The 14700-nt window shown below is 42.4% G+C and overlaps 1 protein-coding gene across 1 annotated transcript in view; it reads right to left on the bottom strand.

Annotated features, from left to right (window-relative positions):
• The window catches only part of VOPP1 (VOPP1 WW domain binding protein), a 194692-nt gene that overhangs the window by 31402 nt on the left and 148590 nt on the right, over positions 1-14700 (bottom strand). The window contains exon 3 of the mRNA XM_007500381.3: positions 10353-10430. Coding sequence (XP_007500443.1) covers positions 10353-10430 — 78 coding nt within the window. The remainder of the gene's footprint in view (positions 1-10352; positions 10431-14700) is intronic.

The following is a 14700-nucleotide window of genomic DNA, read 5'->3' as shown; positions in this document are numbered from 1 at the left end:
CCTCAGTTTTTTTCATGTGAAAAACAGGGGCTTAGAAATCTTGCACTCTCTGCTTCATTGGGTCATTTGTAAATGTCAAAGCACAATGGAAATTTAAAGCATTCTCATCCCTAGCTTTGGCTCTTCCAAGTTAGACTGCAGTGATGTGAAATATTCTCAAGAACCAGACGCATTCCCAAATCATCTCAATTCGTGGGTACTTTGCAATATGTGGGTCCCACCATGGGCCTCCATCATGTTCTGGAGCAGCTATCTACTCTAAAGAAGATATAAGAACTAAAGAAAACAGCAACAAAGAAGTGGGAGGGGGGAACCCCTTTGTAGAAAAGTTCTGATGGAGTCAAATGGAAATCACCAAACTGCATGGGAATTTTCATCACAAATCTGTGGGTCCTAGTCAAGGGGTGGAGCAGCCACAGGCCACCATGGATCCGTGGCTGGAGAATGGCTTTCAGGATATTCCACCAAAACCTAATGTGTTATTTCACTCTGTCTTCTGATCTGCCCTCTTTTATACAATCCAGGGATGTGAATCCCACTGATAAGGCACCCGGATCTCAGAATGTCACTGCTATTCCTTTAAAGCCTCACCTCCCTAGAGGGGACTCGGTGATAAGTTGTATGAGATACTGGGCTAGTCTGAGAAAAATGTAACACCTGAGTAAGGATTAGAGCAGCTGGTGATTTCTGCTCAGGTGACAGCAGAGATCCAGAAACGTGGTAGTTACCGGCGCTGCTCCTGAAGTCAGAAGACCAGAGTTGGGGTCCAGTTTTTGACATTCCGTAGTTATTTGAATATGGGCAAGTGCTCTGAGTCTCTCAGTTTCATTTTCTGTAAAATGGGGCTAATAATGTTCATACCATCTCCTTCCAGAGTTGTTAGGGGGAAACTTGCTTCACAAATTAATTCAATAATTAAATGTTATTAATTGAATAATCAATATAGTATATTGATATAATACAAATTAATTCCAACAATTAAATGATTCATTAAAAGAAGCAAATGGCAAATCCCTCCAGTATCCTAGCCAAGAAAACCCTATGAATAGCTATGGTTCATGGGATCACAAAGAGATTGATATCTCTGAATGACTCAACAACGACAACACGGTATTATTATATAATACATTATTATGTTAGCTGTGTAATCATCATGTTGACCTAATAGATGTGGAGCTAGAAGGGAGAGTAGAATCTGTTTGACCAAACTCCTTCATTTCCCTTTCATTCGTTATCAATACTTCTTTTTTTTTTTTAAACCCTTACCTTCCATCTTGGAATCAATACTGTGTATTGGCTCCAAGGCAGAAGAGTGGTAAGGGCTAGGCAATGGGGGTCAAGTGACTTGCCCAGGGTCACACAGCTGGGAAGTGTTGTAAACCTTAAATTCCTTAGACTTATAAATGTTGGAAATTTCACCATTGGGATATTTCATACTTGGAAAATTTCTTACTGATAGTCTATTGGAATGGGAACCCCATTGGCATGGGAGGTTCCTTCTCTTCCCTTCTTCAGATTACTTTAGGACAGAAACCTTTTGCTGAACAATGGAAAGGACTTTGACCTATGCTTAAGCATAGAACAGGAATTTCTTTGAATCATGATTGATTTTAGAATTGATACAATGGAGATACTTGGAATAAATCTCCACCCTATTCAGTCCTAACAGGATTGAGTAAGGGCTGCAGCCTAGATCAAAGATTTAATCATTTAAAAATATGACCTTCAACAGACATGTGCAAAAGCCAGAAACCTCTGGGCGGTCCTGGGTTAAGCTAGAGCCTCCATTGGCACAGGGAAATTGATGAACAGTGATTGGTAGATGGGAGAACTGAGAGGAGGAACTTGGATGGTTTCCTTAAAGATAGGAGGGTCTGGAGACTTGAGGGGAGGGAGGAGTTTGGTCGGGGTGATTGCAGTGGACTCGGAGAAGCTTGCGCTGAAGGAAGCTGAAGGTGGGGGCCTCTGAGACTGTTTCTCCATTTTGGTCACGTGAGTGATAGGGACTGATCTCTTTTCTTTGCCCCAGCTATCTAAGGGCTTGGGCCTTTTGGCCCAGCCTAAACAGAAGGGGTATTTAAGCCCTATTCCCTTCTCTCCATTTATCTCTCTCTCTATCTCTAATTCCTTTCTTGCTCTTATTGTAATTAAACTCCAAAAAAGGCTGACGTCTGACTTGAGTTTTTCATTTAGGAATTACATAGCTGAATTCCTTGGCGACCTTAAATTAATATATATCAGTCTTTTAAAGTGATTCCCTTGTAACAGTGTCTGAGGCCAGATTTGAACCTAGGACCTTCCATCTCTAGGCCTGACTCTCAATCCACTGAGCCACCCAGCTGCCCCTGTTATCAATGCTTCTGCTTGACATTCACAGGGCTGAGACCTCCCAAATGGAATCGGTGGCGGAGAAGGGGCCTTGGAGTTGTGTAGTTGGGAGGATCTGGATCTAAATCTCAGTTCTGCCCCCTGCTTCCTGGTCGGCGACCTTGGGCAAGTTCCTTTAAGCCTTGGCCTCCTCCTCAGCAAAATAAAGGAAGCTGGTGGCCTCTCCGGGCCCTTCCAGCTCTGAATCTTCCATCCCACGATATCCAACGAGGGTTCTTTCCTCCATCTAAGCCCCGCCTTACTTCAGTTTCTCCTCTTTCACATGGCATCCCTCCATGCCCCAGAGGCGAAACAAGACACAGTCACATCCACTGGATGTGGGAACTGAGGACATTCATGCTAAGGCTTGCTTGGGGGTGTCTTCAACCGAATCCTTTAGAAGAGAAGGAGATGGCAGGCTGGAGACAGGGCCAGCTAGCAAGCACGGAGACAGAGAGAGTTACTGGGCTGAGATGCTCGTCAGCAGATAGGGCTGACGAGGCGAGAGGCCTGAGCAGTGCATTAGAAAAAGAAGTGGATGGAGGGAAGGAGAATTCGAAGATGAAAAATGGGAGGGAAGGAAGAGATAAGGGAGGTTTGAGAGGAGGGCAGGGGGAGCTTAATAAGAAGCGATCACTCTTTGATGTGCTGTGAGTTATGGGGGAGATTGTTTGTGAGATATTCCTTTTCATTGTTAGTCCTGTCTTGGAGGCCTTCCCAGAATCTAGAGGAGCCAGTGTACCTTTTCTGTCAGGCTATTGTACTTTGTGATCCAGCGTGCAGGTGAGGCCAGCCCTTTGTTCTCCTTCCCAATAAATGGGTCTACTTCCATCAGATGGGAGCTGCGTCTTCTAACCAAGGGTGGCACGTCTCCCTCCTGCTTTCTGGATTTGAATCAAAGGAGGACCTCCTTAAAGGGAAGCCAGAGAATTTCCTGGACAGTTAAAGGGGGTGCTGCCCAGAACTGAGGCTCAAAGGCCGCCATGGTAGCCATTGCCCCGGATTAGCAAAGGTTTTTCGGGCCAATTTTGGGCAAAGGCTGAGTATGTTTAGTATATATAACTGGTGTGGGAGCAGCCCACAAAGATGACCAGCTCTAATGGTACTGAGACCAAAGGGACACTGTGTCTTGGGAATAAGAGGAATCAGGGGGTACTTTCCTGGCTGGGGGGGGGGTGGCCGTGGCAGTGGCAGCTGTGGCATCCTGGGATCGCTGGGGGTATTGGAAAGAGAGTTTGGGAGTCAGAAAAGCTCAGTTTGAATTTGGCTTTAACACGACTAACCTCTGTGACTGTGGTCAAATCCCTTAACCTTTCTGAGCCTCAACTTCCTCATCTGTCAGTTGAGGATGTTTGTAATTATACTGCCCACTTTGCAAAGTTGCTGTGAGAAAAGTCCCCAGTATAAGTGAATGAAAAGGCTTTCAGTAAGCTTTTTTTTTAATGTGCCAAGTGCTATGCTAGGCACCAAGGATACAAATAGAAAGCCAAAGTTGTCTTTCGCTTTAAGGAGGTTACGGCTGCAGGAAAGTGATAGGAATATAGGTAGAAATGTAGGGTGGTAAGTGGAAAAGCCAAAAGCAAGGCAAGGGCAGAACTGGGAGGAGTGGGAGAGTACATGCCCTGAAGGGGTGGTTGAGGAGCCTGGCCAGAGAAGAGGGAATGCCCTTTCCTAAAACAGTGTCCTGAGGAGCCATCGATCAAGGGAGTGGGGCCCCAGGAGGGAAGTTCTCTGATGTGGGCTAAGAGTGGTTGGTGAGATAAGTGAAGAGGAGGAATAGGATATCAATAATCAATCAATCAATCAATCAATCATCATTGTCTTCAAGGACCGCAGGGCATCTTCATGACAGTTCCATAGACATTACTTTACTACATCTGGTTTGTCTGTTGCCATGTTTGTAGGTAGCTAAATTAGTGGTCCTTGTCCAACGCCAACCGGAAACAGATCCAACGCCAACAGGAAACAAGCCAATACTTGCTATGCTCTGGGCTCTGACATTCACACCTCCTCTGTATACCCTACCCCAGGACTCCTCTCTCCCTCTGCTTGGAGAGGGTACGAGGTAGCCATTGGAACATTCTTCTAAGATCTTCTAGTCAAGGAAAGAGCAGAGATCAGCACCTCATCATTTCCCACCTGGCTGTGGGACTTCATCATGCCCCACTGCCAGACATCCTCTATTTCCACGTCCCCCTTCTTAGCTTATCAACTTCTTTTTTGTGTTTTTATGTCTTCTCCCATTAGATTGCCAGCTTGTTGGGAACAAGAACCACTTTATGCTTCTCAGTGCATAGTAAATACCTCATAAGTATTTACTGGTCTTGTATACTTGCTGAATTTCTAAGAGGTCTTCCTGTCTGCAGGGCACATCTGTGTTCAATGTTGGTATCACAAAGTACAAAAAAGATTCAAGTCGGGGGACCTGTTTTTGAATTCCTGCTCGGCTCGTTACTACTGGGGGGCCCTGGCAGGACACAGCCTCCAGGGGCCCTAGTTTCCTCACTTTAAAATGAGAAGAGGGAGGCTCGACTAGATAATCTTTAAAGTTCCTTCCAACTCCAAGTCCTTTGATCCCTGTAAGAATCCTGACATAAAACCAGTGAGGCAACTCTCAACTCTAATATAAGCTCATCCCAGATTTGGGGTAATTGGCCCCATCTACATTTTATGATAACTTTTTTTAAATCATTATCTTCTCTCTTAGAATCAATGCTGTGCATTGTTCCAAGGCAGAAGAGCAGTAAAGGGGCTAAGTGACTGGCCAAGGATCACACAACTAGAAAGTGTCTGAGTTCAGATTTGAACCCAAGACTTCCCATTGCTAGACCTGACCCTCAATCCACTGAGCCCCCTAGCTGCCCTCATTGGTCAACCTCTTTACAAAGAACTCCCATCATCTGGTTCCTCTATTTCTGATCACTTTAACCTATAGGATCAACAGATCGAAGGCAGTCAAATATCTCTGCCAGGTTTTGCCACCCTCTTCATGAATCAGTCAGGAAAAGTGGCTCAATATAGGAAAGATTACTGACTCAGTAGTCAGAGGGTCTGAATTCAAATCCTGCCTCTGATATCTATCACCTTAGGCAAGTCCCAAAATTAATTTCCTCATTTGTAAAATGAGGAGCTGGCCTTGATGGTCTCTGAGGTTCCTTCTAGCTCTAGATGTATGATCCTATGAGTCAAAGGCCCAACAGATGCTGCTGTGGTGAAAAGACCACCATGATTTCCCCTGGACTGCCTTTGAATCAGACATCACTCCTACAAATGTACTTTCTCCCTGCTTCCCTTCCCAGATAACAAAAGCCTTTTCAGGGCATGGACTGTTTCATTTTTGTATCTGTATTCCTCACGACTAGCCCAGCATCAGGCATGTATCAGAAGCTTAATAAATGCCTGATGAATGAACGATAATTGACATTTGTATCCCACTCTGAGGTATATAAAATGCTTTCCTGATAAAACACCTGTGAGATAGATAGATGGACAAATATTAACCTCCTTTTTTGCCTCAATGGATCAGTTTTGTTTTTTTTATGCAATGGTGCAGTTGTCCCTCCCACCAACGTCTTTGTGGCATCATAGGATCATGCATCTCTAGCTGGCGGGGAATCCCAAAGGCCATTTAGTCCAACCACTTCATTTTACAAATGAGGAAACTGAGGTTGGACCAAGGTAGACAGAGCTTAAATGACTCACCCAAGTTACACAAGTGGCAAAGCTAGAATATTAACCCACCTCCAAATCCTCCTCCTTCTTTGCTCTCTGCCAGATTTCTGGTCCCTCAAAAGCAGGCCTAGTCTGTTATTGTGGCCAAGCCCTATTTTACAGACATCCATCCTCTGCAGGCTGCGCTGCTGAATCTTCCCCAGGGCTTTCTCTACCATGCCCTTGCATTGTGTAGCTTCTCTCCATCACCACCTCCCCGCCCTGGTTTTCAGCTCCTTTTTTATGGGTTGTCTTTCCCCATTCAAAAATAAGCTCTTGAGGGCAAGGACTGCCTCTTTTGCTTCTGCTTGCATCCCTAGCACTGAGCCCGCTGCCTGGTCCATACTAAGTGCCAAATAAATGTTTGTAGGTTGATGGACTGGACAGCGTTTGAGAGGTTGAGTCATCTGGTCATAGTCCCAGAGCTAGTATTACAGTGTCTCTGCGTGCTAAGGTCCCAGCCAGCTCAAAAACTTTCTGATTTTTTGGAGTTATGATCAACTAGCATTGAGGTCTCAGTATGTTATCACTGCCAGGGTCACTTGTATTGGGCTGGAACAAAACGCCCCAAAGCAAAGAAACAGCTCTAACTGGGATGCACTGGGATACAGCAGACATCAGAGTGGGAGAGCGACATTACAGAAGGAATCAGAGCCTGAAATCACCCCATCCTATGTGGGAAGCTGGATCCTGTCACCTCAGGGGCTAGGAGGAAGGCCAAAGGAGACTGGAACTAGCACATTTGGCCAAGGCAGCAAGCAGACATGACAGATGCCCTCCCTCAGGGTACTGGCAGTTTCTAAAATGATTTTGCCTCAAATACACTTACTTCTGACCTATAGGAAAGAGAACCTGTTGTCAGGAGAGGAGATTAAGAGAACCAAAAGTTACTCAAATGATGGAAAAACCTGGATAACTAAATAAGAGGGGTCCCACTTCTATTCCTGGAGCCTCCCTTGATCACACAGATTGGGGGTGGGGTTTCCTACTGCCCATGGGTGAAGGGAAAGTTCTGGCAAATTGAGGTGGGATAGAAACTCCCATGAAGCTTATCTCTAGTGATGGCATAACCCAGTCCTTAACTACAACAGCAGAATAATGACAGACTGAAAGGCAAAAGGTAAGAGTAGGATGGAAGTCACTAAAGTAGTCACTGCTAGGTATCTTCTCTTTCCTGGGTTTTTATGATACCTCTTCTGCCTCTCCTCCTACCATATAAATGCCCCTTCTTTACCTCCTTCATTAACTCACTTGAATGGTCCTTTTAAAGAGCAGGTTTCTGCCAAGGTGCATTTTTTGGCCTTTGTATCCCCAGCATTTAGCACATTGCTTGGTACATAGTAGGGCCCATAATAAATTTTTGTGGCCCTGACTATCCATTACCTTTTGGGGCATCTCATCCCCTTCAATAACCACCCTGTGCAGATGATTCTCTGATCCTGCCCCAAATTCGTCAACGTCATCTAAGTTCACCGTCTCAGAGTCATCTTTGACTCTTCTCTTTTCCTTTGAATTTCTCACATCTACTAAGTTGCCAAATTCTGTTGAATTTTATGTAATAATATGTAAGTTCCTTGAGGACAAGGGTTGTTTTAATGTCTTTTTCTTAGGATGCCTGGCACGCTTTAATAAATACAAATAAATGTTTGTTGGTTGATCTTCACATCTACCCCCTTCCTCATTATATAACTACCACCCAACTCCAATTCCATCTTCCCTTGCCTACTTGTGTGTCCAATCTAACCTTAATACAGCTACCAAAATAAGTTACTGAAAGTTCAGCCCTGACCATCTTACTCCTCTACTTAAAAACAACAGAGGGTCTTCATTGCCCATAGACTGAGCCCAAATTTGAGGCTCTCCATGATTCAGCTCCAGCCTACCTTTATTATTCCCAATATGTTTTAGGCAAAGTGAGCTACCATTCCTCAAGCATTTCCACTTATCTCCCGCTGCTTTGTATCTTTAGCTCTAACTTCATGTCCAGTCGCTTCAATCCACCCTTCGTCCCAGTGCTCCAGCTCCCATCCTGGGGCTCTGGGTCCCCAAATGGGGCGAGCTTTCCATCTCTAGTGTGACTCAAACCCTGACATGCTGGTCTCCGAGGATCTTTATGCCAGTTCACCTCATGAATTCCCTTTTCCCACACTTGTCTCCTTCAACTCATGGAAAAGTAATCATATCAACACTATTATTCTTGGAAATGGCTCATTGATCAATTGCCCTATGGCTCTACTCACCCTTCCTGAGACTTTCCAGAGGAAAACACCTTTCCTTATCCACCCCTACTCTCCGTATATGTTGTCTTCCACTGTTAGAATGGAAGCTCCTTGAGGTTAGGGACTGTCTTACCTTCTATATTTATATCCTTAGAGCTTTTCATGGAGGCTGATAGTAGTAAATATTTCACAAATGCTTTTTTATTCATGTAAAAGCTATCATTTCTTAAGGCTGAAATACAGAATCCCCTGCCTCTTTCCATGGGAATCCTTCTCTTATTTCAAGGCTCAAGTGTCAACTCCTCTATGAAGTATTCCCTTAAATATTTCCCCTTCCCTCCTCTCCCCATCCTACCTCCTGCTAAAAGTGATCTTCTAATTTTCCTGGGGCATTTTGTTTGGATGTCTCCTTTGCTATTATTATATTCTACTTCATATATATTTATCTGTGTACCCATTCCCTACTCTTGTAAACTCTATTAAGGTAAGGATTATGTTGTTTTTCCATCTTTCTATTTCCACTATCTTGCACAACATCTTTGTAGGTACTTGACAAAATATTTTCCTTGTAAGAGAAAGTTTCTTTTATTTTCCTCTTTCTCAGACATACCCAAATATCTCTGGCATGTGGGAAAGAGATAGCAACAATCAATAAACCATTATTTTGTCTTCTCTACTTCCCAGAACCAAGGAAATCCTGAGAGAGAGAGAGAGAGAGAGAGAGAGAGAGAGAGAGAGAGAGAGAGAGAGAGAGAGAGAGAGAGAGAGAGAGAGACGCTTCTACCCATAGTCATGATCCATGGATCTTGAAAACACCTAATTGCAAATCAAGCACTGTTTCTTTAATAGACATCCTCTAAGGATGCAGCTTTATCCTTTCTTGGGAACTATAATTTTATCATCTCCCCCTCAAAGTGCAGCCATTGTTGGCTTCTGAGTGAATCCTTTAATGGTGACACAGCAATACCGACAGAGAGATACCAGCACCACTGTCCTAAAGATAACTTCCAGCAAAGAGGTGATAGACTCAAGATGCAGAATGAGACATACAGTTTTGGACATGGTGGATGTGGGAAATCGTTTTGCTTGGTTGCATATGCTATGCATATCTGTTACATGACTTTTGTTTTCTTCTTTTTTTTATTTTTTTGGGGGGAGGTGGGAAGGAGAGAAAAATCAATGCTTATTTTTGAAAATACAAAAAAGTAAAATGCAAAAGTCTCATAGGCAAAAGAGATAAGACTGTGGAAACTGTAAATTATTGGAAACAGCTAGAGTGCAGAGATTCAGCCATCTTCATTTAAGTTTCTCCATCAGTGCTTAGCAGTCTTATACATAATAGGTGTTCAATAAATATTTGCTAAATTGAATTAATTCAGTGTAAAAAGATTTCCAGGTGACCTGAAACTCAAGATGATGAAAATTAGTCTGTATCTTAATTTCCTGAATACTAATTTCTCTAGCTACTTAGGCTATTTAGCAGTAGCTCCATTTCAGAAATTGGTCGAGTTCCTAATGGAGAATATGAATCAGTTTCCCATTTTCAGGCATTTCAGGAGCTAGGACCAAATCCTTTGATAGCATCTGCCCTAAGTCTGGCTGGTAGAAATCAGTGTGGCATGGAGGCGGCCCTGGGCTCTATTTAAACTGTGTCAGTGGACATCAGGTGCTGAAGGTTCTATCAAGCTAGGAAAGCTCTGGATAAGGGTTTAGGAATTGATTATATCTGGGATCCAAGGCTCAGTCAGTTTTCTTAAGACCATGAAGGCTCCTTTCCATCAGGCTAGGTGATCTTTTTAATTTTTTTTTAGGACACACCAATTCATCAAGACTATCCACTGACAGTCATGTGTGGGAAGCAGCACCCACTCATTTATTTTATAGAGGAAGAAACAGAAATTCAAAGAATTTAAATGACTTGTTTGAGATCTTATTGATAATATCAGAGGTAGGATTTGAACACAGGCCTTCCAGATTCCAGTCTTGACCTTTGATCCACGCTATCTCTAAAGGCTGACAAGCAAAATCTCTTAAATCGTTAGAGCAGTGACCTACCAAAAATACCAGAGCCTCTGTATGGACAGAGCCCGCACACAGCATCTTGACCCACAGCAGTCTTCATAGGAACGGCATCTGCAGAGAAAGACAAAAGAAGCAATTGGGGATCAGTTATTATTTCAAACAAAAAAATAGCAGCAGTCTTAGAATTGGCAGTGGGGCAGCAGACAAAGGGGAAAATTCATTTCCAAGTCTCTTAGTAATTGATTAAATAAGAAACACCATTGAACGGCAACCTATGTGGCTAACACTGCCTCTGATGTAATTAGATCCTCTGACAATAGCAGCGTTGAGTATGTCATCACACACTCCGGGACCAAACCATAAGCTGTTGCCATAGACACACGGGGCACAGCTGGCTTCTTTCCTGGCAAATAGGAGGATTGCTAGAGAACCTGAAATCTCCTGGCTTCTGCTCTCGCCTCTGCTCTGTCCATCGCTCTCTCTTTCACACACAAACACACACGGAACTTCGATTGTGCTGGGTTCATCGACAGCTGTAAATAAGCCCCTTTGGGATCCTCTTTGGGAATAGAATGCTCCGGTCTGGGTAGGGTATTGAGAGAGTGTGTTATCGCTGTGCCACCTTCCTCACCCCCTGGGAGCTTTCAGTGTGGCTGGACAGAAGCACTCCCTTAGGAAAGTATGCTTGTTGGAAGGGAATGGGTTGACTGCAAATGTAAGCCATCAATGACTGAGGGCAGGTAAGGGAACAGCAACAAAGAATCAGGCTCTGGGTGAGCCAACATTGCCTCACTTCACTCTGGGAATAAATATTACAGTGCATTGCCACAAGCTCCAGATTTCAGACACACCAGCAATGTGGAGAGCAATCACCAGCCAGCACACATGTTGGGGGGTTCTACGGTCACATTCCCCTCTCCCAAACCCCAACACCATCACCAGAAATAGCCCCTCTCCCTCTCCTCAACTTCCATACAGAAGAACATTTTGACCTTCTTTGACCAGGCTTCATTTTTTATAATGAGAAGAGATGGGGAAACCCAAGGCAGTGACTGTTCTACTTTTCCTTTCAAGGTTGTATTCACTGCAACAGAGAGGGGTCCAAATTTAATGTAAGGAAAGCAGAAAATGCGGATGCCAGATTTTATTGTGACTAAATGACTGCCATCGAAATTGATGCCAATCCTTTTTTAAAATAAAATAAATCATAAATAGAAATAACTAAGACACAGTCTTATACATACATATATCTTTTTGCCCAATGATTTCTTCTCTTGTGGGAGGAGAAAAGGGAGGGAGTTAACTGGATATTTTAATGTAACAAACCAAAAAAAAGAAATAAAATGTTTTAAAAGTATGGCTGGGGGTAGGTGTAGAGTTAAGGGAAAGGCTTTGATTACTTGAGAAAAAAACAGAAACCTACTTTGCATGATACTCTGAGTCTGTCCACTGTGAACAAAGCGTTGATAATAACACCTATTCAAGGATTAACTGGGAAATACCAAATGTCACTATGTACTCAAGCAAACACTGCCCACACAATGAAGGGGATGTGTATGTAAAAGGCAGGACAATGAAAAAAAGAAACACAAAAAGTTATAAGGAGGTCTGAAAAGAGCAAGACTGGAAGGTCATGCCATATGATGGAAAGACTCTCCACCTGAGACACTGAAGACCACTTCGAGGCTCCGCTATGCCCCTAATTTGCTGTGTGTCCTCAGGCAATTTGCTAGACATTAGTTCCCATGACTGTAAATTGAAGGGGCTAAACTCTATATGATTAGCTATTTCCAACTATAAATCTATGACTCTTTGCTCCTTATGGCACTTTCCATGTTCCAGTGTCCAAGAAGACTATTACAAATAAGCAGCGATAAAGCTTCTACATCATTTATATACAAAATATCATTTCTATGTATTTTATATATTCTATATACTTTTTTATGTATATGTATACATATATATATTTTATATGCTATGAAAAGGTACCTGATATGGTGGGGGAAAACATGACCATAAAGACTCCCCTCCAAAAAAAGGTTATGACAAGTACAAGAAAATCATACAAGATTCCCTGCAGAATATAATAGAGACAACTTTGTTTGACTGGCCTATGGATATTAATGATTATTAATCTTTGGTTATTAATACCAGATAAGTTGTAAAACAGAGAGTCAAATGCTTTAACAAAAATCTCTGCCATGTTATGGAAGGTGTAGACAAGTGAGTCCAAACTGAAAGTGGGATTCATTCTATATGGTGAGGTACTCTAGAAGCCCATGTTTATGGATGGTGTAATGTTGGTTGCATAAAGTTCCAGAACAATAGAAAGCATCTAAAAGGAGATCCATTGTCATTCCAAAAAATTTGAGCTAACTATCCACACAGGAAAAACCAAGTGGATGAAGAGTAATGAAACTAGAGATGGACTGTTCTTAGTCATCTTGAAATCCAATCTTGAACTGGGGTTTGGGATTCCCCAGTAGAACAGGGAGAGTGGTGATGACAAAACTCCAGTAGGTAAATGCTATTTAATGTTTATGCATTTGGGGTGCTGAGAAAACCCAACAATAGATCCCCCTTCTTCTTGCCAGGGGGCATCAAATCCTTCCTTTCAATTGCATTTCCTTTTGACCTACATATTTGTATATATTACATATCTATTATACAGCTACAGTTTCCCCTGATAAAATGTAAGTTTTTTAAAATTAATTTATTTAGTCAATTTAGAACATTATTCCTTGGTTACAATAATCACAATATTTCCCTCCCTCCCCTCCATCCACCCTTCCTGCATCTGATGCACAATTCCACTGGGTATCACATGTGTCCTTGATCAGAACTTATTTCCATGTTGTTGGTGTTTGCACCAGGATGTTCATTTAGTCTACATCCCCAATCATATCCCTTCAACCCGTGTATTCAAGCAGTTGTTTTTCTTCTGTGTTTCTACTCCCACAGATTTTCCTCTGAATGTGGATAGTGGTTTTTCTCATAGATCCCTCCAAGTTGTTCAGGATCACTGCATTCCCACTAATGGAGGAGTCCATTACAGTAAAATGTAAGTTCTTTGAAGGAAGAGACTAGTTTAATTTTCATCTTTGTGTTTCTAATGTGTAGCATAATGTCTGGCACAGAGTAGGTGCCTAACAAATACTTTTTGATTGATTAATTGATTTCCATTCTCCATCTGCAATTTTTTAGTTAGTAGTGAACTCTAGTTAGGATAAAACTGTTATGTTTAACAATGTAGGGTCTTCAGGTAGGAGGCAGTAGGATGAGGTGAGTCTTTTTGTTGTTTTCAGTCTTTTAGAGTCTAACCCAATGGCTACCTTTGTTGAATGTTAATAGTGTAAAGTCTTATTTCAATATTTATACATAAAAGTCTAATACCAGTAATGAAAACAAATTAAAAGAGTCATCAATACGGGAACCAGTCAGGTTCCCAGGAAACAAAGGCATATAGATAGGTAGTTGGCTAAAAAGCATTCTTGCGGAATTTGGGCACTAAAGTAGAATTTAGTTTTTAGGATTATAAATTGAGAGCTGGAAGGGGCCTCAGATGTCTTCTAATCCAATTTCCTTATTTTACAGGAAAGATTACTGAGATGCAGAGAAATTAAGGGACTTGTCCAAGGTCACCCAAAACTTGAATTTGTACTCAGGTTCAAATTTGACATCTAGCTATAGCACCCCACTGCTTCTCTCTCTCACTTTTTAACCTTTACCTTCTGTCTTAAAATCAATATTCAGGATCAGTGCCAAGACAAAAGAGCAGTAAGGGCTAGGCCATTGGGGTTAATGTCTGAGGCCCTGTTTGAACCCAAGACCTCCCATGTCTAGGCCATGATCTCTATCCACTGAACCAGCCAGCTGCCCATCATTGCTCTTCTCTTGCTTACACATTAATGATGTGATTGTGACATGGTGGCCTTGTTTGGCATAATGCTATGTAGAACCTGCCTTTATAAGGTTTGCTAGGAAGTTCTGAGGTTTGTTCAGAGGTTCTCCCCCAAATTATCTCATGGAGGCCTTCTATATTTCTCCTTGTTTTTCCAGTGGAGATGGAGGCTTAGACTTATAGGATCATGAAGTTGGAAAGACCCTCAGAAACTAGATGGCTCAACCACTTCATTTTATAAAGGGAAAAATTGAGGCCAATACAGAAGGAAGTGACTTGCCTAGGGTCACACAGATACTAAGTGTCTAAAGTTGGATTCGGACTCAGGTCTTCCTGACTTTAGATCCAGTGTTCTAACTACTATACCACCTACATGCTGAAATAATCCCTACTCAAAAAAGAGCTTTCCTTCTCTTAAAGAAGATGACAAATGCAAATATATGTGTGTACAGAATTAAAATAAAGAGAATAAATCTAAAG

This window comes from Monodelphis domestica, chromosome 7 (genome assembly GCF_027887165.1).
Source record: "Monodelphis domestica isolate mMonDom1 chromosome 7, mMonDom1.pri, whole genome shotgun sequence".
NCBI classification, from domain to species: domain Eukaryota; kingdom Metazoa; phylum Chordata; class Mammalia; order Didelphimorphia; family Didelphidae; genus Monodelphis; species Monodelphis domestica.
The sequence above is the reverse complement of the archived record's forward strand: the minus strand, read 5'-3'. Positions and strand labels throughout refer to the sequence as shown.